Source organism: Arachis hypogaea, chromosome 14 (assembly GCF_003086295.3).
Source record: "Arachis hypogaea cultivar Tifrunner chromosome 14, arahy.Tifrunner.gnm2.J5K5, whole genome shotgun sequence".
NCBI classification, from domain to species: Eukaryota; Viridiplantae; Streptophyta; class Magnoliopsida; order Fabales; family Fabaceae; genus Arachis; species Arachis hypogaea.
In genome coordinates this window covers 18,351,750-18,376,680 of record NC_092049.1, presented here as the reverse complement: position 1 = coordinate 18,376,680, position 24,931 = coordinate 18,351,750, and the positions used below count along the sequence as shown (strand labels likewise).

At 35.9% G+C, this 24,931-nt stretch overlaps 1 protein-coding gene across 1 annotated transcript; it reads left to right on the top strand.

Moving 5' to 3' along the window:
- The first annotated feature begins 18,284 nt into the window (after window positions 1–18,284).
- LOC112741739 (condensin-2 complex subunit CAP-D3) lies at window positions 18,285–24,931 on the top strand. The gene is made up of 9 exons (XM_025790832.3): window positions 18,285–19,949; window positions 20,671–21,411; window positions 21,969–22,460; window positions 22,541–22,632; window positions 22,886–22,973; window positions 23,115–23,229; window positions 23,315–23,441; window positions 23,537–23,711; window positions 23,920–24,931. Exons 1-9 carry the CDS (start codon window positions 18,438–18,440, stop codon window positions 24,613–24,615), a joined length of 4,038 nt encoding a protein of 1,345 aa, XP_025646617.1. The 5' UTR covers window positions 18,285–18,437; the 3' UTR covers window positions 24,616–24,931.

Here is a 24,931-nt window from a genome sequence, read left to right as displayed (position 1 = left end):
GCTCCAACAACATGCAACCAGTGTGCATATAATTAGCCACGTTATGAATCTAACAAATGGCAACCATGTATTGCCTTACCAATTCTTCAACTATATTGTAATTTATAGATTATAGATTATAAATGATAGATATGGATAACATAGATAGATATTTGTAGATGCTCCTACGATCCATTTCTTTTAAAAGAAAAAAAAAAGGGAAAGAAAATATTTAACTTTCATAATTTTGCTACTATCTCTTACAATTCTAATAATATGTGATTAATATATGAATGAATAATAACATTTTATTTTAAAATTAATCCATTTGTAATATAGTAAAGGTTTGAAAGTGTTGAAATGAAAACGAACAATAGTATTTGTTTTTTTCGATAGGGTGCCTAAAAATTACTTGTTACAATATATAATGTATTTCGATGTTTTTTTTTTTTTAACTTTATTATTTGATTTTGACATTTCGTAATGTTTCTTTCATCTATTAGAGGAGACATGAATCATGAATGTATATAAATTTAAATGCTAGAATATTTTTTTATCAAAATCTTGAGGTAAATATTAAAATAATTTTTAACATTTTTTATTTATATTTTAAAAGTGATTTAATATTATTCTCATTTTTAATATATATATAGAGAGAGGATATATCAAGTGAGAAATAGATTGTTTATATAAAAATGTGAAAATGCAATTATTATCATTGGATTAAATTGAACTACCAAGATTAAATTAATTTTAAAAGTTAAAATTAAAATTAAAATTATTATTCCCTCTTTTTTCCATACTAAAAGTAGGGTTTTCTCTCACATCGTTTTTTCCTCTTCTCCTTTTGCTACATTTGCATACCAAAAATAAATTTTTAATTTTTGAACATCTTTTTGTGCTGTGTTATTCTTTCTACTGTCGCCGTTGCTATAGCTCCTCTCTACGAGGTCTCTAGCTTTCGTAGATTCTTTAATTTGGGCCTACTTACTATTGGCTAATGCAACCCTTTCTTAACTTGCTTCTTGCGTGTGTTGTAGAAATTGCTGAAATCAAAAGAGGCGTCAAAGACAACATGGCTCGACCACCCTTACGGAACAAATCCCGGTGCAAGATCTATGCCTTGTGCCTCCAAGACAAGCTGGGCAAGAGAAGCAGCAATGAAAACATGGAGAATTGTTCCAATGACAGTAGTGATGAGACTAGTAGTGAAGGAAATAACACAACACAAGGATGTTCAAAAATTAAAGCTGATTTAATTTTGGTCATTTAATTTAATCTAACGGTAATAATTACATTCTCACATTCTTGTATAAACCATCTATTTTCACTTATATATATATATATATATATATATATATATATATATATATATATATATATATATATATATATATATATATATATCTCGCTATACATTCAAATTTTTTTTATAGCCAAGTCTAATTAAGTTAGTTCAAATACAATAAAACTCACTAACGTGTGCGTGAAATTATGTTATTCTTGTTCTTCGTGTTTCTTTGCATGTCTCTTTCTCCTTTTTCTATTGATGTTGTTGCTTATGCGTTTTATTTTTGTTTCTTTTTCTCCTCATTTTTCTTATTTGTTATTGCAGTTATTTTTTCTTTTTGTTTGATTTTTCTTCTCTCTTCTTTTATTCCTCTTTCACCTTTTAAAGATGAGAAAGAGTTTTGAATTATGCAGTATTTATTAAAAAAATAGCACCGCAATTTCTTAACAATAACACAAATTTTTTAATTTAGACACCGAAATATTATTACAAAATTACATAAATATCTTCTTCAATGATGTATTTTTTTATTTATTATTATTTTTTTCTTTCTTTCTTTATTTTGTTACTCTTATTTCTTCTTGAGGAACATTGCTTCTCATCTAGACTTAAATGAACATGTCTGTATTACAATCTTATTTAATTGAATGAATGTAGGTTCACATTTATTGGATTAAATTCTTACAATAAATAAAAATAACACCAAAATTTATTTAAAATGATGTTAGAATTTAAATACAATGATTATGAATGTAGAAAATAAATTGCATACTAAAAAATCACGGTGATTCCATAAAATGAAATAAGATAGCACCGAAATTACTTAAAATTGACCCAGAAGTTTAGTAACGACACAAAAATATTGAATCTTTCTAAAAGAATTACACATTTAATAAAATTAAATGCTTATCTTATATATAAAACAACACATAAATTTCTTAAAAAATAACAGCGAAATGTCTTCACTCTAACATTCATAGTTATCAGAACCGAACCGATAATTGACCTGATCATATGACTGGGTTACTAGATTACTAACTAGTTCAATCGGTGAGTCACTGATTTATCCGGTTGATTCGGTCATAATTAAATAAAAATATAAAATTATAAAAATAAAATTAAAATTAAAAGTTAAATGCATGTTTTCAAAAATATACTAATTAAATGAACAAAAAAATAAAAGATAACACAATCAATATTAATATATCAATATATTTATATACTGTGTGTTGTTACTTATTTGGTATCTGTGTGTTTAAAAGGATAAATAAAATTAAAAATTCATTCATGGTTTGTTATATATATATTTTTTGTCATATATATTAGTAAGAAACAAGTTAGTATAGTGGCAAGGGGAGGCTTATTTCATGAAGATTTGAGTTGCAGATTCACAAATTTTAATAAAAAGAGAATAAATAAAAAAATATGTATATAATTGCTGTGAAATTAAGCAAAATAATTACAAAAAATCAAAGAGAATGAACAGTGGTATTTAATTTGACATTGAAATTTTGCTATAAAAACACATAAATCTTGTCTTTAATGTTATATATATATTTTTTTATTATTCTTCTTTCTTTCGTTCTTTTCTGTTGTTCTTACTTCTTTTAAGAGCATTACTTCTCATATTAGACTTGAATGAATATATTTGTATTGCATTATAATCTTATTTTGTTGAATAAATGCAGGTTCACACTTATTGGATTGAATTCTTACCAGAAACAAATATAGCACCAAAATGTGTTCACTCTAATATCGAAATGTCTACACTCTAACACCAAAAATTCTAACTAAATGATGTGACAGAACTAAGAATTTATTTCATGAAGACTTAAATTGCATATTTATAAATTTTGATAGAAAAAAAATAAGAGAAAAAAATATGGAGATAACATAACAAATTTAACCAGAACAAGTACAAAAGTTCAACATAACAATAGCGATAAGGACGATACCACTACAAGAAAATAGAGTTATTTTAACATTTTATTTTTTAACACTATAATTAAATGTCAAAATTAATATATATTTTTGACAAATATTATAAATGTCAAAATTTCTATGTTTTCTTGATGAATAATTTGACCGTAGAAAATTACTCATCAATTTTGACACTCATTTGTTTTCAATTTACTCCACTATTTTTTTTCTTCTCTGGCTCTGTTAATTTTGACATCACGCTGCTCTCAGTTTAGGATTATACTACTCATTCTTTATCTTCAAAATCTCAAGTTATTCTTTAGTTTCAAGATCTCATCTCATTCTCTGTTAAAATTTTTTGTTGAGAATATTTTATAGTCAATAAGTGTCAAAATAAATAGTATTTTTGACAATTAATAAGTATCACAGAAAATATGTTCTCAAAATTTTCCTAACAAATTATTTTTGACAGTCAATATTTATCAAAATATGATTTAAATTTTTTTACAATCACTTATATGTTAAAAATACTATTTTTGACAAAACTTTTATTAACATATTTTCATAGTTAAAATAGTGTCAAAATTTATTTTTTTGACAAATTTTAATTTTCTTTTACACATTATAACCCTAAAAAATAATCTATATTGTTGTAGTGTACGTATAAGAAGAAAACGATGATGATGATGATGATGATGATGATGATGATGATGATGATGATGATGATGATGATGATGATGATGATGATGAGAAAAAAAGAGAAAAAAATTCAAATAAAAAAAAAGAGAAGAAGGAAGATAAGAAGGTGATGGTGGTGGTGATGGTGACGACGACAATGATAATAAAAAAAAATAAAAAAAAAATGAAAGAAACAAGAAGCAGTATACAACAACAATAACAAAAATGCAAGAAAGAAAAAAAAAACATTTAAAATAATTTATGACTATATTTGATATATATATATTCTTAATCTCTATTTTGTTTAACATTTACGTGATCTTATATAGATATAAAAATTTTATGATGATCTGCAGTGAAAAAGAAGACTAACATCATAAATCTTTAAAATACTAGTAAGTTAACTTTGTTGAGAATAATTAGTATAATTATAATTAAATTTATTATGTGTTAAATAATTTGTTATTTTTATTATATGTATTATTTAATTAAAAAATTAATATAATAAATTTTTTATTAAATATTATTATGATAATGATCATAATAATGAGAGATAAATATTTTATAATTAATCTAAATTGTTCTTAGTCATACGATTATTAAAATGAGTATTAATAATCCACATAGACAATATATATATATATATATATATATATATATATATATATATATATATATATATATTTGTCAATAGAATATTCTCAAGATAAACATAGTAATAGAATTTTTTTTTACCTATGATTGTCATGATAATTAAAAATATATTTATTATACTTTGATTTTTGACACCTAATGTCCTAAGGTACTAGTTGAATTAATATTAAATAGATTTAAATACTTATAAAATTAATGATTAGCCAATAAGAAATTCGTCAACTATCAATAAAGAGTTTAAACTTTATGATTATAATGACTGAGATAAATAAAATCTTGGGCAAGGGGATGGAATGAATGAAGAAATGAATTTGTTAGGTCATTCACATTTCATTATAATAATAGTAACAAGTTAGAGTTTGACAATTAAACCATACTTAAGGGTTAACCAAGAGTTGAAAAGACGGAAGGAATTATACTTTGTTCTTCTCGAATTCTTAATAAAAATATATTACTTCATACTATCGGGTCTTTGAGGATTATTATTAGACGCCAACCTTAATTAGTAAATTTAGTATGACTAATTTACTACATGTGTAATATTGAATATATGGGGCCACATACTAACGAGTGTTCTAATCTTTACTAAAAAATTATTTAATTATCTTAATTTGATCAAAATAAATAATTATATTAATTTAAATATTGGTATAGTGGAAATGTCAGGACATAAAGGGGTATCTGGTTCCTTTTTGCAATGCGCAAGATGCTCACTGCAAATGTGTTGATGCTTTCGATCAGCGTCTTACAGTTGAGATTCAGGTAAATAATGTGATTTGGAGGTGCCGTGGTATTTATGGTAGTTCTCAGTTTAATACAAGAGTTCTGCTAAGGGTATTATCTTGTTACTCAGTCCTCGTCTTTCTGCGGGCCATGGATTATTCTTGGTGATTTTAATGAAGTATTATTCTGTAACACCCTCACTATCAGAAGTCACGCTTCCGGCTGCGCTACTCTGATAGCAAGAAGTATTACGACTACTTTACATACTAAATAATAAAATAGGAGCCTGTGACTCGACACTGTATCGCTGAATTCTTTGAAAACCAGAAATAAATACTTTATCTTAAGAAAAATACAAGCAGGCATAGATTCATATACAAGACTCCTTACATAATAACTCAATATATTATATATATAAAACATACAATTCCTATCCCTCTACAAACTTGTAGTAACAAAAACGAGGGAAGAAATAAATCTACTTAATACAACAGCATATAAACCAAACGCAGTATAACTCTTCTTAATGCTTCTTCATCCGGTTCCTAAAAAGATAAAGCTGTAGGGGGGTGAGAACCTAACCACACGGTCTCACCACAGAGTTTCAAAGAGTTTCAAAGTTGTCATAAGAAGATATTTAATAAGAAAACTATTTTCTAGCTCAGTGATTATCATTAACTTATGAATCTTTTAAAAACCAGTAGGTAATCGTTCAAAACCTTTTTAGAGAAACAATGTTTAATCTTTCAGGAATCCGAAACCTTTCCTTTCTTATAAGAAAATCTCAATCAGAAAACCAACCACGCAATCAAACAACACAATTATTAATTCAGCACTAAAGTTCATCCTCAAATGTAGCACGCCAGGACAAACACAGGCAAGACAGACAAGGAAAGCACAAGTAGGTAGCAGTTACAGCAAATAGTTCAAGTAGCAGTTAAGAACAGTTTAGCAATTAGGCAAACCAAAACAAGTTCAAACCCAAGCAAAGCATACAAATGCACATGATGCATGCCTGTCCTATGGCTGATGAGGCTCATCTGTCGGTTATCCAGCCAACCCGACAAGTCTGAATTGTCCTTAGACTGTCCCCCGACGTGCATCCCCAAGAGTCTATGCATAGCTTTTTCTCAAATAATCAATATTGCTCAATGGGGGTAACATTCCCGGGAATTTATATAGTGCCCGGTCACACTTACGTCGTAGGGTCAACAGAGTATCGAGTTTTCAACCTGGTACACGTGGTGGCAAGCCACGGCACTTAATCCAGGGAACCTCGTATCTCAGATATTTCAAATTCATAAGCCACATAAATAATTCATTCATCATTCATCATTCATCAATATCTAAGCCATTCTCAATATAAATCATCATTCGTCAATCCATATCCCATTTCCAAATTCATTCAAAAATCATATTTCAAATCAATCCTCATCATCCTTCTTTTCGTTAATCAACAATCTCAATTCAAAACATAATTCTTTATTTTCTAAATAAATCAATCTGAAACAAATAACGTTTAAGAACTAAATCTTTTTAAACAATTACTTCAAACAAAACTTCTAATTTTATAAAATTTCGGCAGCATCTCCTCTAAAACTCAGGTTCTGCCACCCTTTTCGGGTCCCAACCAAACCAAACCAAACACCTGTTAATCAGTCAAATCACTTCCAATAACCATTATCACAACAACAGCACTCAACCCAAGGAAATTACAAAATCCAGAATTCAATCAACCAATCCTATAAATCACAATTTAAACCGACTTCAACCAACAGCATCAATGTTAAGAATTCTCGGTCTTCTCAAACAGTTTCAAACCAAACCATCCCTCAAACACTTTTTGAATCATTTCCAAAATAGCAAATCATTCTCAATAAATAACCCGTTTTCAAATATCAAGTCTTTTTCCAAATTTATTTTAAAATCAAATTCCAATATCAAATCGGGTTTAATATCAAATCAAATTTCAATATTAAATCTTTTCTAAAATCAAACCGTTTCCAAAATTAACCTAAAAGGCAATAATAAATCTTTTCTAATAATTCAAGGAAAACCACTTTAACAACATCAATCAACTAATTCAAATATCCAATTTTCTCAATCGATCAGTTTATCAATCAAACTAATAATCTCATTCATCCAAAGCAACTCAATTCAATTCATAAGACTTACGAAATCACAAAAATCTATCTTACGCATTAATATCGATTTATAACAACTTTGGAAGGTAAATCAAGTTTAAGAAAAGCGCCCCTACCTCGAATAATCAAAACCCATAAATCAAATACGTCCAAGAAACCTTTTCCTCTTGACTCGCATTCAACGGCAGCTGCATCCGCCGCTCCGTTCACTTCCACAACAACAAAAACGGCTTCTATTCTAACCATGCAATTACTAGAACTCCACCCTAGAACGTCAACATCACAGAATTCTCAAAAATCTATAGCAAAATAACAGCGGTAAGGATATCAAGGTTAGAATAACTTACTGCAGCTATAGAAAACAAAACGATGGGGCAACAAGGAAGAGAATCAGGGACCTGTGCATCCGTTCTAGTGGCAATAACACCATTCTGATTAGTAAGACAGCAGAAACACCAGAAAAATCAGAATAGCGGAGCAAAATAAAAATGGAACAAATTCAAGAATGGAGGAAGTGGTTACCGATAAATCTGGCCCGATTCCGACCGGCGTACGGTCGAGTAACTAGCAACAATCAAAACCCAAGAAGACAGAGGCCTCATCTGTGTTCTCCGGCGGCCAGTACAGCGTCGTGAAGCTCCGGCGACGCAGCAGCAACATGGGTGCATCGACGGCGAGCCCAATAGCTTCGGTGACGGTGGAGGAACGGCGGCGACGACGACTGGGCACGGCGGCGACTCCTCACGCGACGGTGACAGTGACGACTTCACCTCCTCTGCATCCGCGCTCTCTTCTTCGTTCGTGGCTGTTGTTCACGCTCCCTTCTCCCTTAATAGCAACACGACGGCGAGGCGCAGGGTCGGGCTTGGCGATGGCGGCGACAGCATGGCTTCCCGCGTGCAGCAGTTCGGCGCCTTCTCACTTCAGCGGCATCGGCGGTGGTGGCGAAAACCAGTGGCGTCGGCGCAGCCTCTCTCTTCTCCTCCTCTTCTCCCTCGGTTCGCTCCTCTTCTTCACCTCCCTTTCTTCCCTTCTTCGAGCTTCACCCCCCCTCTAACTCTCTTTTCTTTATTTGTCTGGAGCTGCTGGGTTTTCTTGGGGTAAAGGGAAAAAAATTATAGATTAATTAGGTTAGGGTTTGTATATAGAATTAAGGATTTTGAGGTTTAATTTGGAAGCTATTTGAATCTCTAAAATTACTTTAATTGTATCAAAATACTATTTGGCTTGAAATCAAGTACTCCAATTGAAATTATAAGATAATAAAATTAATTTTCTTTATTAACAAGACTTAAAAGTATTTAATTATAAAGGTATTATATAAAAATTTTATTATTCTACAGCTACTAATTTTATAATATAAATATAAGAATTAATTCAATAATTAAAAAATTAGATAAAACTCTAATTTAAATTTTCAAACATCATCATTATTGAATTTCTAAGACTTTAAATAGTAAATAGGAAAATAATCCAAAATGAGAGTTGGATATAAATCTTAATTAATTTCAAATCCAATTAATCAAAACTACCTTTAATTATCTTCTATAAAATAATTTATGAACTTAAAACTGTAAATAAATAAATATATAATTTGAAATTAGTTCGTAATAACTTTTCAAAAGTTCTGGGTCTTACATATTCTCTCACAAATCTAAGGGTTGTCTCTTTTCAAGTCGCCATGCAGATAAGCTTGCTGCCTCTCTATGGGATAGTGATCTATTTGACTTGAAGACTATGGAGACGGTTTTCTTAGTACAAAAGGGTTAAAAATTGTGTTGAGGTGGCGAAAAAACTTGACCGGGTCTGTATCAATAGTGGATAGTTATCTCTCGTTTCCAGAGGCTTATGCAGAAATTTTAAATAGACTTCAGTTTGATCATTATCCTATCCTAGTACAATGTACAGGTCGTCCCCAACTGAAAAAGAATAGACCTTTTTGGTTTATTGCGGCTTGGGCAACTCATCTGGAGTACAGAGATATTGTGAACCAGTCATGATGGGCTGGCTACAGAGAGGTGCATCGCAAGCTTTCAAAATTACAGAAGAACTCTTTAGAGTTTTAATTCTAAAGTGTTCGCCAATATTTTTGTTAGAAAATACGAATTGGAGAGGCAGATTAATTTCCTTCATAAGCGACTGAGAGTAATTGAGGATTTGTCTATGCGGCAAAAAGAACAACAGCTGATTGAGGAATTTAATAACACGCTTGTGCAGGAGGAACTTCTACGGTTTCAAAAATCCAGAGAGTAGTGAGTAAAATTTGGAGATAGAAATACCAAGTTCTTTCATATCTAGACTCTTGTGCGGAGAAAGCATAATAAGATTCATGGTCTCTTTCTTCAAGATGGAGTATGAAAAATGGATCCAAAGGTCCTTAGAAGGGAAGTTGAATCCTTTTATAAACGCCTATTCTGCTAGTCAGAGGATGAGAATTTAGGTTGTCTTGGTGATGTGCCGCTGCCTTCCCTAAATGATAAAGCCCGTTATAGCCTCGCAGTGCCAGTACTTTGGACGAAGTTAAGTCAGCTATTTTTATTATACATTCTTTTAAGGTGCTGGACCTTGATGAATTTCAGGCTTTCTTCTTTAAAGAATACTGAGAGATTGTTGATTTTGATGTTTGGACTATGGTTTGTCATGCGTTCTCTGGTTTGGATATGGATCCAAGGATGATGAAATTTTGTGGTTCTTATTCCAAAGGTAGAAAACCCGGTTTCCATGAAATATTTTTGACCTATTAGCCTCTGTAATTTGGTTTACAAAGTTATAACAAAGGTCCTACTCAATAGACTTCATCCCCATCTCAAAGAGATTGTTGGCCCCTTCAAGGAGGGTTTATCCCCTGAAGAGAAATTTCAGACAACATTATTGTAGCACAAGAGGTTCTCCATTTCATGAAGAAGACAAAGTCAAAGAAAGGCACCTTTGCCTTTAAGATTGATCTGGAGAAAATGTACGATAGAGTGGATTAGGGATTTTTGAAACATACCCTTGTGAGTTTTGGCTTTCCTCTTTTGACAGTCAATCTGATTATTCGTGGTGTCACTGCTTCCTTGCTGTCTATCCTTTGGAATGGGGATAGATTAAATAGATTCACTCCGAGCAGGGGTCTTAGACAAGGAAACCCTATGTCACCATATCTGTTAGTGTTTTGTATGGAGAGATTGTCCTATTCTATTAATCAACAAGTTGATAGGGGCTTGTGGAAGTTGGTTGCGATTTCTAGAGGGGGTCCAAGAATTTATCATTTGATGTTTGCCGATGATTTGCTTCTTTTCTGTAAAGCTAAAAAATAGCAAGTTCAAACTATAATGATAGCTTTGGAAAACTTCTGCAGAGCCTCTGGAATGAAGGTTAATGTGAAAAAATCTAAAGCGCTATGCTCCAGGAATATTTCAGCAACAAGAAAAGATATTTTCACCGAAGTGTCCTCCATCTGATTTGTCCAGAACTTGGACAAGTATTTAAGGGTGAACCTTAATCACTGTCGGGTGATACGTGCAACTTTCAACAATGTTCTGGATAAGATTTGGGGAAGGCTAGCCACCTGAAAAGGGAGATTGCTTAATAAGGCGGGTAGACTTTGTTTGCTCAATTCGGTAGTGACTGCAATTCCTACTTACCGCATGCAAGTATCTCTATTCCCTAATGGGATAACTAATAAGATAAAATCCATGATACGAAACTTTCTATGAAAGGGTCAAGCTGATGGTAGAGGTTTGAATTTAGTTAACTAGAAGGTGTTAGTAACCCCTAAGAAGTTTAGGGGTCTGAGAATTAGCTAGATATCCTTTTTGTGCTAATATTGTTTTTCTTGGAAAGCTAGTTTGGCAACTCTTTTACCATCCTAACAAGCTTTGGATTCAACTGTTGACAGAAAAATACTATTCTTCTAAGGATAATTGCTTCAGTTGGTCTCAAGGCAGGGGATCTTATGTTTGAAAGAGTATATGTCAAGTTTGGGATATCTTAAAGGAATGTTTTATTTAGTGCATTGGGATTTAGAACATAACTTTTGGTTTTCTAAATGGAGAAGATCAGAGAGGGGCAACTGTGTCATGAGATAGATTATGTTCATATTTCTAATTCGAATCTCCGAATCTTGGACCTTTAGTCATTTGAATAGTGGAACCTTGAGAATATCTATTCTCCTCTGAATTAGTCTCTGCAAAGCAACATTAACTCTTCCAACCCGAATGTTCAAGCTGGTTTAGAGATTGGTTGGTGTTGGACTGGTGTGACTTCAAAGGTTTATGACGCTCGTAGTGGTTATTTGTGGCTCAGTAAGAAGATGTTTAGTTAGGAGGATAGAGGGAATTGGTTTTGGCTTTGACGTCAACATGTTCCAGAAAAGAACAATTTTTTGGCCTGGCTATGTCTTCAGGAGGCTTTTCCTACTATTGCATTTCATTTTAGGAGGGGCATTTTGCACACAGATAGCTGTCCATTATGTTTCTCAGGTAACGAATAAGTTTTACATTGCATTCGGGATTGTCCAAAAGTCTAGCTAGTTTGGCAAGATTTAGGGATCTCTGGTCAACCATTAGATTTGATGAGTTGGTTCTTACATAATAGCAAACAATGCCCCTTTTGATTCTTTTCTGGTCTCTGGTGGATTTGGCGTTCGAGAAATTACGAGATCTTTCATCCCAACGAGTCTTGGACCACGGACAAGGTGACTAGTATGACTTTGTCCTTGGAAAAGGAACTTCAGAATATTTTAAGTTACAATGAGTGTCTATTCCCTCCACCATTAGTGGCTCTTAGATTTCTCCCTCGTTGAGTACCTTTAAGATTAATTGTGATGCTAGCTATCCTGGCAATGTTGCTCGGATTAGTTTTGCCTGTGTTAGCAGAGATTGGAAGGGAAGGTGACAACGAGGCTATCTGAGAACAATTGAGAGTCATAGTATTCTGCAAGGAGAGTTGTTTGCTATTTGGAGAGGCTTTCTTTTAGCCTAGGACTCGGGGCAAAGAGATATTATATGTGAGACAGACTGTGTGGAGGCCTTTATTATTGTCAATAATTTAAAGGATTGCTCTAGTTTTATTGATCTTTTGGTGCTGAAAATCCGAGATATCATGTCTTGAAAATGGTGTGCTGATCTTCGGTTGATCTTGAGAGATGCAAAACAGTAGTAGACATCATGACAAAGACTGCAATAAGGACCCTTTCTCCCCAAGTGGAGCTTCCGTTCCCTTGGAAGGAGTTTGAGAGTAGTATTCAACGGGACTGTCTTTCTTAAGCAGTTTCTTGTTTGTTTTTTCTTTCTTGGTTGTTGTTTGTTTTCTTTTCAGTCACAAAAAAAGTCACATAATAATTTTTTTAAGTTTATTACTTAAATATCTAAACTTTTAGACTGTAAAACTTGGAATTTTTTATTTAAATTAAATAATATAGTAATTACGAAAATGAATAAACGGTGGTATTTACGAAAATGCATCCTGAGACACATCTCGAATGCTGAGGATGTAACCCCAAAATGGCCATATCTCGGATGTTGTGACTCCGTGCTATGATAGGATGACGCTAAGTCACATCCTGGGTGCTACCAGGATATATGTAAGGGCTGAAATTGGATACTGAGCATTCGAGATAGGCGCATAATGTGAAGGGGGTCTCAACACCCGAGATATGAGCAATCGTCATGGATGGGGTCTCAGCATAAAGCTTGCATGCATATATAAGTCACAACATCTGAGAATTATATGCATAACCACCATTTCTTCCACTTTTGTGACCTTCTAAACGCGTGAATTTGAGTTTCTTCAAAAAATATGACACCCGACAATATGTCCACGAAGGAGACATCAACAGACTGAATGCTACTTGGCACGTAACTGGAGCTTTAGACTTTGAGGTTAGTAGTTTAACATTTTTTTTTATTGTTAGTGATTAATAAGTTGGAAGATCTATATTAGTTTCGTTGGTATACCTAGTATGATTTTATACTTTGTATAATTGATTGTAATTACTTAAGTTAAATAAATAAAATAGGTAACTAATTGTAAGTTAAGTTAAATAAATAAAACAAGTAACTCTCATTTAATCTGTTAGTCCAATAAATAGGTATCTGTTGCATTTAATACATAAGATTATCTCGGTGGTTTATAAGTTTTAGTAATGTTTAGCAACAATTAATGGTTTAGACGTAATTAATATGCACGAGTAAATGTTTTAGAAATTGCAGAGACCACGGTTACTGTTGCCACTCCGTGTGACCCTGGGTCTCCTATCGCCGGCCATCCTATTGCCCTATATAAGGGAGGCTAGATTTGGACATGCAGTAGAGTTGAGGAGTTTTATATTTGACAATTCCTTGATCTCTACATTTGTCGAGTGGCGGAAGCCCGAGACCCACATGTTCCTCCTTCCATGGGATGAGGCTAGAATTACGCTCCAGGATGCTGCCTACCACATTGGTCTGTGCTCTGTTGGAGAGCCCATTGGGGATTGTACCAGAGACTTTCAGCGATGGCATAGACACCCCAGGTGGGAGTGAGTTGAGGATTTACTTGGCGCCGGGCCACCACCACAACCGGAGGGAGGAAAGCAGGTTTTCGGGGTGCGGATGACTGGCTCAGGGACAGGGTTACACACATTCTTGCTGGGGCAGCCTCGGATACACTCTGTCAGTATACCCAGTGCTACTTGATGATACTTATTGGAGGGTTTCTGTTCACGGACAAGTCTACTACACTTATCCCTTTGAGATGGCTGTCGCTACGGGAGGATTTCAATCGTTGCAGCCAGTTGTCATGGGGGTCTGCACTACTCTGTCATACGTACCACTCATTGTGCATCGCGACATCACGTGATGTGAATGAAATTGCGGGGTATATGCCGCTTTTTGTCTCATAGATCTACCATAGGTTCCCGTGTTTTAGTCTGGCGGGATACGATGTCGTCAGGTTCCCACTTGCTTCTAGGTACGTACATATTATGGAGTAACATGTTGTCTCAAATTCGAGAGAAAAACGACTATGACTCTATTGTCTCAAACTCAACTAATGAGAAAGCTATAGGAAGAATATTGTTATTGCCATCTTGAGCCACAACAATTAACAGCACACCCCCGTACTTTCTGTACAAGTGTGTCTCGTCCACAAATACGAAAGGCTCGCAATGTTTAAACGTTTCAATATATGGAGAAAATGTCCAAAAAACTTATCAAACTAATTCCACTCTTCGTCAACCATGTCCCAGTTGGAATAAGGAACAACAATACATTCGTGAATCGTACCTAGGAGGCACTCCTGCAAAGCTTATAAGAGTACATGTATCCTGTTGTACGACTCTTCTCAGTCGCCATAAGTCTTAGCAACCGCTTTTTGCTTTGCCTTTCACACCTTTCGATACGAGGGCTTGAAATGGTAACTCTGATGAACCGTACTTTGTAACACTAGGATAGACACCGACGGGTCAGTCATTATCATAGGTAACACGACCTTGTAAATCAAACCACTATCCAGTTGAGCATGGTCCCAAGACATGGTAGATGCTAGACAGGTATGTGATCCACCGAACCTATGCACCTCCCTACAAATTTCACGTAGATGTCAACATTATGAAAAATACAAAACTAATGTAATAGACTCTAATGCATCCAAAATAAATCGTAACATATACCAGTAATTCAAGTTCTATCGTAGTGCCACACGAAGACTCCATGGACAACTGTTGGCAAATTGCTTGCAACAACAATGGTATTTAAGTATATCTGACTCCAAAATTCTGTACTCCACATTCTGTCGAATACTGTAGTTCTTCACCATCATTAGAACTGCTTTACGGTTCCTGAACCTATGCTCAACTCAGAATTCCACCCAACCATCAGTGTTGTAATCCTCATCGTCACTGGCGTTCAGAAGATCGTTTGGCTGCATTGCGTCCAAGTGCAGCATCTGATAATGACTAGAAACATCAGACAGTCGAGGAATGGCCAAAGGGGGTGGCAGGAGAAACCTACCAACACCACTGTCAGGAGTCTCTGGCACATACTCATCTTCAGAAGTTGTATTGCTTGATGACTCGGACCCGACAACATAAGTTGAATCGCCCTCACTATCATCCTCATCATTACTATCATGAGGTTGGACGTAGTGGATCGATGTGGCCTCGAGTGGGACAACTTCATGATTCAAAAGAAACGGTCCACCACCAACAACCACGTCACGGATCGCAGCATACAACTCTATCATATGTTGCGGCATTAGCCGTGCATGTACATCGAACATTAACCTCACACTGATCCCCATTAATCCAAAATAACTGGTTGGTAAATCCACTGTTTGAATGCGCGTGCAGAAATCTATATGTAACTCGCCCAACCTCCTTCGTACCTACTCCCTCCATATTGCTCAGGATGACGGTCTTTAGTCCATCCAGGCTATCAATCAGATTTATGCACAAGCACAACATGATAGTCTTATCAAACTCAAAAATCACTCATTCATTACGATTTTTAACTATCCCATTGGGATAAATCACAACAAAGAAGAATTGATTATTCTCCATCAGAATAAAATAGAAAGAAGAGAAAGAAAAGATTGGTTTGTGAATTGTGTGACGGGAGGTATTGGGATGGACTTTATAAATAGACTTATTCTCCAACATATCTTGGATGCAGAGATATCTAAACCATAATACACATATCCCAGGAGCTAAGATCCTAACTAAATCCTTAATTATATCTCGGACGCCGAGGGGGGAATTAGGAAATTGTACATATCTCGGGTGTTGAGACCCCCTTTCACATTATGCGGACTTAAATCTCAATTTGTCCCCTGAAATTTAGCTCGAGACTCAAAATGACCCCTACAATTTTATTAGCCTCAATTAGAACTCCCAAATTTTTAATTGTGGCTCCGGCTTGATTCCACGATCATCTCTATCACTGGAAAGCTGATCTGGCACAGTTTCATGACACGGTAGACTACACGTGGCCTGTTAAGTGCTGAGTGGGATTGCTAATAGTTACATGACCTGAAGATAGAATTTTATGTCTCAATTTGGCCCCTACGATTGAAATAAATCCCTAGACAATGACTCAAAATCCCTAAACTGATAATTCATCATCGTCTTCATTAAACAAAATATTAAAATCATTCAAAATAGAACCAGCTATTGAAATCCAAACTTAAACATTCTATATCAGTTCTACTGTTTCTGACTTGTACATAAACTAATCCCAAAATACAATCATCAAGATGAACCCAAGTTTAACATAATTAAATACAACAAAACAGAAAGCTTCTCATCACTTCTTCCTTGGAGGTATGAAGCCTGACATAGGGACAAACCTCATGACCCTGCCAATCTTGCTAAAGGTTCCTCATCGGTATCTTTTCTTCTCTTCTTTGTCAAAGTTCCTGGCTTTCTTTACTTTAGGAGCTAGAGGCTTAAGGTATTGAGATTTTTCCCATAATGCTTCGCCTGGAATTGGATTCAATGAGTGCAAGTATGTAGCCTTATAAGAATCCATAGTCAACCATTTGTGACAAAAGTCTCCAAGATCTTTGTTTACCCTTCGATGTAGTGGGCTTGGCAGTGGTGAGCTTAGATGAGTTGGGTTTCGATGTAGCTGGTTTAACTTCATTTGGGTTTCATCATCAAATTCTGGTTGGGATATTCCATGTTCAAAGTAAACATGTACAATTCCTTGGTTATTCTTCGCATGAAAACACATCTCCAAAAACACATCTCCAACAACTCAGAATCATGTGACAGAGCTCTTAACCCAGTCTTTAGAGGTCTTCCAGGAGCCAGCCACCAACATTCCACAATGTTATCATATCCTAATACTTTGTAGTAGTCCCTGATTGAAAACACATTCATTGTGTCTTCATCTAATCCAACCAACTCATCAGTGTTGTCTCTAACATATGCTACATTACCATCCTCCTTGGTAACAAACCTACCTCCATGGTAAAATACTATGGTTATATGATCATCCATCTGTAAAGAAATTTCAAATAAATTCAGACAATTTTTATGCATACGACATTCATAGGAAACCATCCCAAAAGCACCACTGACAAATCTTTCCATTACAACATTAATCCTAGACCCACAAACAACCAATATGTCACTCATCAACAAAACTAACTTTGTAACAAATTAAAAAAAAAATATCATCAAACCCTAAGTCCTACATTGCATGTGCACATTAACCACAACAGTTTATTAACAAAATATAGGAAAAACCAGCAACCAAAGTTAAAGAAGTAAAAGATAGCGCATTGGTAGCAATGAGTTTTGTAACTAACCTCTGGATAAACTTGTGCTTGTGGTTTCTTCACTCTTGCCAAAACCCCCAAGTTTGCATAGATTTTTAGAATGACTCGAAGGAACTCTTTTGGATTTCACAGCAACGCATCAGGAAAAACGAAGAAGAAGAAGAAGAAGATTGGCAACTTATGATCGTCGTACTGAGAAGAGGGAGAGTTTGAACCACCAAAACAAGTGAAACAACGTAGTTTCAATAGGGTTTGGGCGCGAAGCCATACGCCGTCGTTTTAGTATAGTCCACCGTATCATAAAACTGTGCCAGATCAGCTTTTCGGTGACGGAGATGATCGCAGGGGCAAGTCGGAGCTACAATTCAAAATTTGGGGGTTCTAATTGATGCTAATGAAATTGTAAAGGTCATTTTGAGTGTCGAGCCAAATTTCAGGGGACAAATTGAGATTTAACTCCATTATGCGTCTATCTCAAATGTTCAGTATCCGATTTCAGCTCTTACACATATTTTGAGTACACCTAAAATGTAACTCAGCGTTATCCTATCATAGTACGGGATCAGCATTTAAAATATGGCCATTTTAGAGTTAAATATCTCACCGTTTATTATTTTCGAGATTACTATATTTATTTAGTTAAATAAAAAAATCTAAAGTTTGTGATACATTAAAATTAAACTCAGACAAATCTATTGAAAAAGAGAAAAAAAAAGGTTTAAAATAACAAAGCGGGAAATGAAAATTCAAACGAGAAGAACAGAGAGGCGTTGTGGGTTCGTCTCAGTTTTGAAATCCCCATTCCCATGGAGGAAGCCATATCCCGCTTGGTCGCCGAGCTCGACGACCTCCGCCACCACTCTACCACCAGTTCCGCCGCCGCCAACCCAACCCCTCTCTCCCGCCAATCCCTCGCCGACCTTAACTTCCTTCTCTCCGACGCCAACGACACCGTTCCCATCGACGCCCTCTACGATGAGCTATCCGCCAAGTCCCTCTCCCCTTCCTCCCTCGTCCCCCCTCTCTCCGCCGCCATGGACTCCTCCCCAAACCCAAACCACTCCCTCCTGGCCTCCAACGCCTTCCTCTCCCTCCTCCTCTCTCCTAACGCCCCCGTCTTCACCCTCTTCACCCCTCTCTCCTTCCTCTCCCTCCTCCGCTCCCTCCGCCGCTCCCTCAAAGCCTCCCCAGCCTTCACCCAGCCCAATTCTTCCAAAAATCGCAAGCGCCGCCGTGCCGGTAAGGCTTCCAGGAAAAACCCGTCCCAAGACGATGCTGGCATGGATGAAGAGGAAGAGAATCAAGAAAATGGAGGAAGCAGTTCAGTGGATGTTAAGGCTTTACTCGTCGTGCTGGAGAAGCTGGCTTCGGTTATGGATCTGATTCACTTGGATCGGTTCCCGGAGAGTCTTAGGTCTCTGGTTCAGTCGATTAGCGAGATTCCTGTGACGGCAGTGGAACTTTGCGAGAACGGAGGGCAGTATGGTAAATTGTTGACACTCTGTTCCCGTGTTCTCAGGAAGGTTCTGAAACCTGAGCATGGAGAATCTTCGAGCAGCGCTTCTGAGGTGCTTAGGTCCCTTTCTCTGCTTGTTTTCATGCACAAATCGCAAGCAAGAACCTTCGCACTTGATTTTGTTAAGACGGAGATGATGAAAGTGGCGAAGGAGAACGATGGGGTGAAGAAGGCAATGGTTAATTTCCCAAGGTATTTGGTTAATAAGGCACCGGAGAAGGCTGAACCGCGAGCGTTGGCAGTGGAATCAATAACAGAGATTGTGCGTGTGATGGAGTTTGAAGATCAAGTTTCGTTTGTGAAGTACGTGGTTTCAATGTGTCGGGGGAAATCAAACCTCAGGCTCTTAGCAGTTGATCTTGTTCATAGCCTTGTAATGTCATTGAAGGATCCGTTGGGTTTGGATTCAGAAGAGGATGGTGGTGATGATCCCTGGGGGATATGGTGCTTGGAGGCATTGGTGAAACGATGTTCGGATGTTATTGCTGCAATTCGGGGGAGGGCTTTGGCAAACTTAGCTCAGCTGGTGAAGCTCTTATCAAGGAGTGATAGGAGTAGTGTGGTGCTGAAGAGGTTTATGGGGTTTGGTGATGGCAATGACGGTGTTGAAATGAATAATATGCTTAGGCAAAGGTGTATGGATGACAAGGCAGCTGTTAGGAGGGCTGCACTTCATCTTGTTACTAACTTGACTGCGCTTCTTGGTGGCACAATAGATGAGGTGGTACTCAAGACAATGGGGTTGGCTTGTTCTGATCCCCTTATTAGCATGAGGAAAGCAGCAACTACAGCTCTTTCTGAGGTACTTTTTTATGCTTGTTGTAATATGTTTGACCAATTAAAAAGGTACATACTTTCAATGTCTTGAATTTTAAAAGGTAAACTATATTTATCATTTTTGGTAGTTAGGAGGATTCAAAGTGGATCTTCTCATGTAACATATTGTATCTTATTTTATTTTATTTTATTTTTTGTCCTTTCTTATTTCTTATTGATTGGTTATATAACATATTTAAGTCTTGTCCCATGTTTGACTGTTTGAGAGAATCAGGCAAAGCTTGTTGAGAGAGTGAAAGGAAAAAAATTGATAACAGTGGATGAGAAAAGAAACGATGTTTTCTTTTGCATATTGCCCTTCTGTCAGGAAGCTTTTATATGATGCTTTCATGGCTAATTAGTTGTGTCTGTTGGCTAAGTAGATACATACAAGTCACAATCACAATGGCATATGTGGAGGCCGTAGGAATGTCGTTCCATTGTGAAATATTTGTTACACAAGATTAAGAATCAATGTTACTCACGGTTTTTTGCATGAAGTTCCTAATGATAAATGATGCCCTATTGTGTTAGCATAGTGTGCTTAAATGTCAAATTGTTAGATGTATACTATAGGTATGCATATTTGTATAGCTTGCCCGAGTTCATCCGATTCATCCTACGATGAGTTGGAGAGTTTAGTGTGTAAAAGAAGAGAACATTTAAGCCTGAAAATCTGAGATGAAGTATACATTGACTGTATGTAGGCATTTAGAACATTCGCAGCAGAAACAGTAATCATTGAATGGCTACATTCAGTTCCACGTCTAATTACTGACAATGAAACTAGCATCCAAGAAGAATGTGAGAATATGTTTCAAGAACTTGTTCTGGACCGGATATGTAAAGCTGCATCTGCAACTTCATCACATAGTGAAACCATGTCAGCCAGAAAAAATAAAGAGAAAAGTTTCAACAAAGTGTTGGAGATGCTCTTTCCTAAAGGAGTTCTGTATCTTCTGAGGGAGATTTGCAATGGTGAGGTGAGCCCTTGGGTGAAAAAGATTTGCACAAACCTGGGCAAAAAGAAACGGTTGAATCACAAAATTGTTATTGCACTTCAGAATATAATCAGGACATCTGAGTCTATCTGGCTGAGCCATTCCTTGCCAATAGAAAAATGGACAGCACCACCTGGTGCTTGGTTTCTTTTATCTGAGGTGTCTGCATTCCTTCCAAAAGCAGTGGACTGGGAGTTTCTTCATCATCATTGGCAGCTTCTTGACAAACATGAAGTTGAAGGTGAGTTTAGAAGCCCGTTTAAACAAGTAGAGGCATTTGAAAACGAAGAAAGCATAGAATGTGATGCTGTTGCCTGGGCTAGTGATCGAGTTTTCCTCTTACAAACAATCTCTAATGTATCTGTGGAGCTCCCTCCTGAACCTGCGGCTAATTTAGCTCATAACTTGCTCAAAAGAGTTGAAGAATTCAATATGCATTCAACAGAGGTAATCATTTTTTATTTTTTTAACAAAATAAAGTTCATTATTGACTTAACATGAATAATTTTTTTCCCTCTCTCCTTGAATGGCCATATGAATGGTATGAATGTGTGATACTATACATTTAGTGATGAACATAATGTAATATACTTGTCCAAATGGAATTAGAAGTTCACTGTTCACTTTCTTGGTATGTTTTTTCCTCGATTAATATCTTCTGCACCATGTTTTGCAATTTTTTGACATATTAAATATTGTTGATTACATCTGTCTCTGATCCTGATTTCTGATGATCTTTACTGAGTGTTGCCTTAAAATTAACACCTCTATCTGGTGTTTTAAGCTATGTATATGCCACCCTCTAAGTTTTACATAACTTTTCATGAAACAAAAAAGTTAATTGATAAACAGGATAAATAATCAAATCTGCACAGAAATCAACATGGACAAGTTAAATTGGGTACGATAGCTGTCAAACAGAATGATAAGCGGACAAAAACATTGATACATTCACCTCTAAGTTCTAAAATGTAACATATTGAGTTGATGCTTTTGCTTGATAGGTTGATGCTCATGTGAAGGCTCTTAAAACGTTGTGCAAGCGAAAAGCTTCGAATGTCACGGAGGCAGACACATTAGTCTTGAAATGGGTACATCAAGTACTTTCCAGAGCTTCTAAAATAATAGAGAAGTTCATTTCAGGGAATTCAAAGCAAAATGCAGAAAATAACTTTTTCACTCCACCTAGAAGTTGCTCTAGAAAAAGAAGGTCAATAGCAACATCCAAATCATTGACGAAAGCAACTACAGCGATTTATACAATTGGATCTGCAGTAATTGTTTGCCCTACTGCTGATACGAGCACCATAGTTCCAATATTACATACTATCATCACTTCGGGGAGTTCTGGTCCCAAGATAAATAATCTACCGGGTCCTGCAACTTTTCTACCACAAGAAGCTCCTTCTTTCTATATTCAAGGGTGGTTAACCATGGGCAAGCTTTGCCTTGCTGATGAGAAGCTTGCAAAGAATTATATTCCACTGTTTATACAGGTTGGTCCTATGATTTTGTTTATGACTTAGTTCTGCAATATGTTGACTTGCTTCCTGATTGAAATGTAATACTTGCACAGGAGCTTGAAAAGAGTGAATCTGCAGCTCTTCGCAATAACATTGTGGTGATGATGGCAGATTTTTGTGTTCGGTACACTGCTCTCGTTGACAGGTAAGCTTGCAAATAGATACTGCATTAAGTGAATTTAAATTTTAGTTTAAAATGTATAATAGTGTGGATGAAATTATCTGGCATTCTTATGCAAATAAATAAAACAATGGCACATTGTAAACAGATGAGTAATTTCTATTTTGTGCCAGGGATAAGCCATTATGCCATAGTCCAGCATTCACTTAATGCAGAATGCATAAATTGAACAATGTCACTCTTTGTATTCTAACATCTTTTTCGTGGAAGTTATCAGTTATATAACAAAGATCACCAGGTGTCTCTTGGATCCCTGTGAACTTGTGAGAAGGCAAACCTTTCTATTGCTCTCCAGATTATTGCAGGTATTGTTTGTTTCCTTGTTTCTGTGATTTGTCTCTATTTCCCACCATATATGAGTTATTTTGGTTAACTGGTTATAATCATACAAAAGAAGAGAAAAATTGAATAGAAAAGAATGCTAAAATATATTTTCCTTTTACTAGAGAGACTATGTGAAGTGGAGAGGAGTGCTATTTCTTCGGTTCCTTTTATCACTTGTTGATGAATCAGAAAAGATTAGGCGGTTAGCAGAATTTCTCTTTGGAAATATTTTGAAAGGTTTGAGGCTTATGGTTATACTTGCAGTTATGTAAATTAATTTGTATCTTCTTTGTTAAACTGACTATTGTGTTTCTATCATCAGTAAAGAGTCCTCTTCTAGCATACAATAGTTTTGTTGAGGCTGTTTTTGTTCTGAATGACTGCCATGCCCATCATGGACATCGCGAGTCCCAAGTATCACGAAGGGAAAGCCAAAGTTTTTCCATTAGGTAAAGAGATCCTTAATTAGCAATTTTTATGAGTTATAGCCACTAGTATTTAGTTGAAGCGTTGTTTCATGCCGAGTCTCTGGGGTTCTTTTCAGGGGTAATGATGAACAGTCAAGGTCTAAAAGAATGCACATTTATGTTTGTTTACTGAAACAAATGGCTCCTGAGCATCTTCTAGCAACTTTTGCCAAGTTATGTGCAGAAATTCTGGCTGCTGCTTCGGATGGTATGCTCAACATAGAAGATGCAACTGGACAGTCTGTTCTACAGGTATTATTCTGCACTAGGTTACAGGCAATGCTAATCAAGTTATATACTTGTATCAGTATATGTATGCTATTGGCAATGGAAGAACAATGCAAGTGATTCTTTTCAGTATAACAATCCTGTTTTCTTTTTCCATCATTTTTACTGTTTTGTGAATTTGTCTAGTTTCCTATTCAATTTTGTTCAAAATTCTAACAATAGTTGTGTTCAGGATGCCTTTCGAATTCTTTGCTGCAAGGAGATTCGGATTCCATCGTCTCGCGCTTCATCATCCGAGTCAGCAGATATAGAGGAAGAAGGGGGAGAAAGTGGAGCTGCAGCTAGAGGAAAGGCTATAACTCAGGCGGTGAAGAAGGGTCTTATCCAAAACACAGTCCCAATCTTCATAGAGTTGAAACGATTATTGGAAAGCAAGAACAGTCCCCTCGTAGGGTCTCTCATGGAGTGCCTCCGAATCCTTCTCAAGGACTACAAGAATGAGATTGATGACATATTGGTTGCTGATAAGCAGCTGCAGAAAGAGCTTGTTTATGACATGCATAAATATGAGGCAGCAAGAGCCAAAGCAACAGTTGCTGAGGCAGCAGCGTCAACCAGGCCGAATACAGGTGCAAATCAATCACCTGAGGGTGCTGAGAATCCGGCCAAGGCGCAAGGACAAGACGGCAAGTTTCCAAGTGGTTCAAAAGTTGCTTCAGCAATGGCAGATGCAGCGGCTGCGGCTACAGCACGTTCTGTGCTGAGGGAAATTAATAGAGGTACAGGGACACCACCGTTAAGTTCTTTGAATGTTCCTAAAGTCAGGTCTTGTACTGGTGTAATCAATGCTAGTCACAATAAGCAGCGGATGGATGATCTACAATCTCTGAAGAAAAGACACTGTTTTGATTCTGACGATGAAAGCTAACATCACATCACAAGACAAGGTATTTTACTAGAATCCTAGATCTGCTTGCTATAGTTAGGTGGATTGAAGCCTGATGAACAAATCTTTTAAGGTATTCTGTTGCACGTTGTTCCTTTCAAGTTATGTAAATATATAAGGGCATGTGACAACGGATTTGTTCATTGGTAATTTGCTATCTTTCACTTGTGTAGCCTATTAGTAAGCTCTTGAAGAAACCTCCTTGAATTTAGAAGTGTGTTCAAGGACTGGAAAAAAAAATCCAAAATGTTAGGCACATGCCAAAAATTAATCATTAAATCAATCATTTTTATTTAAA

Coding starts and splice junctions, on each gene's coding strand:
- LOC112741739 (XM_025790832.3), top strand. CDS start 18,438: ATGGAGGAAGCCATATCCCGCTTGGTCGCCGAGCTCGACGACCTCCGC. Junction 19,950..20,670: donor CAACTACAGCTCTTTCTGAG/GTACTTTTTTAT, acceptor GACTGTATGTAG/GCATTTAGAACATTCGCAGC. Junction 21,412..21,968: donor TCAATATGCATTCAACAGAG/GTAATCATTTTT, acceptor TTTGCTTGATAG/GTTGATGCTCATGTGAAGGC.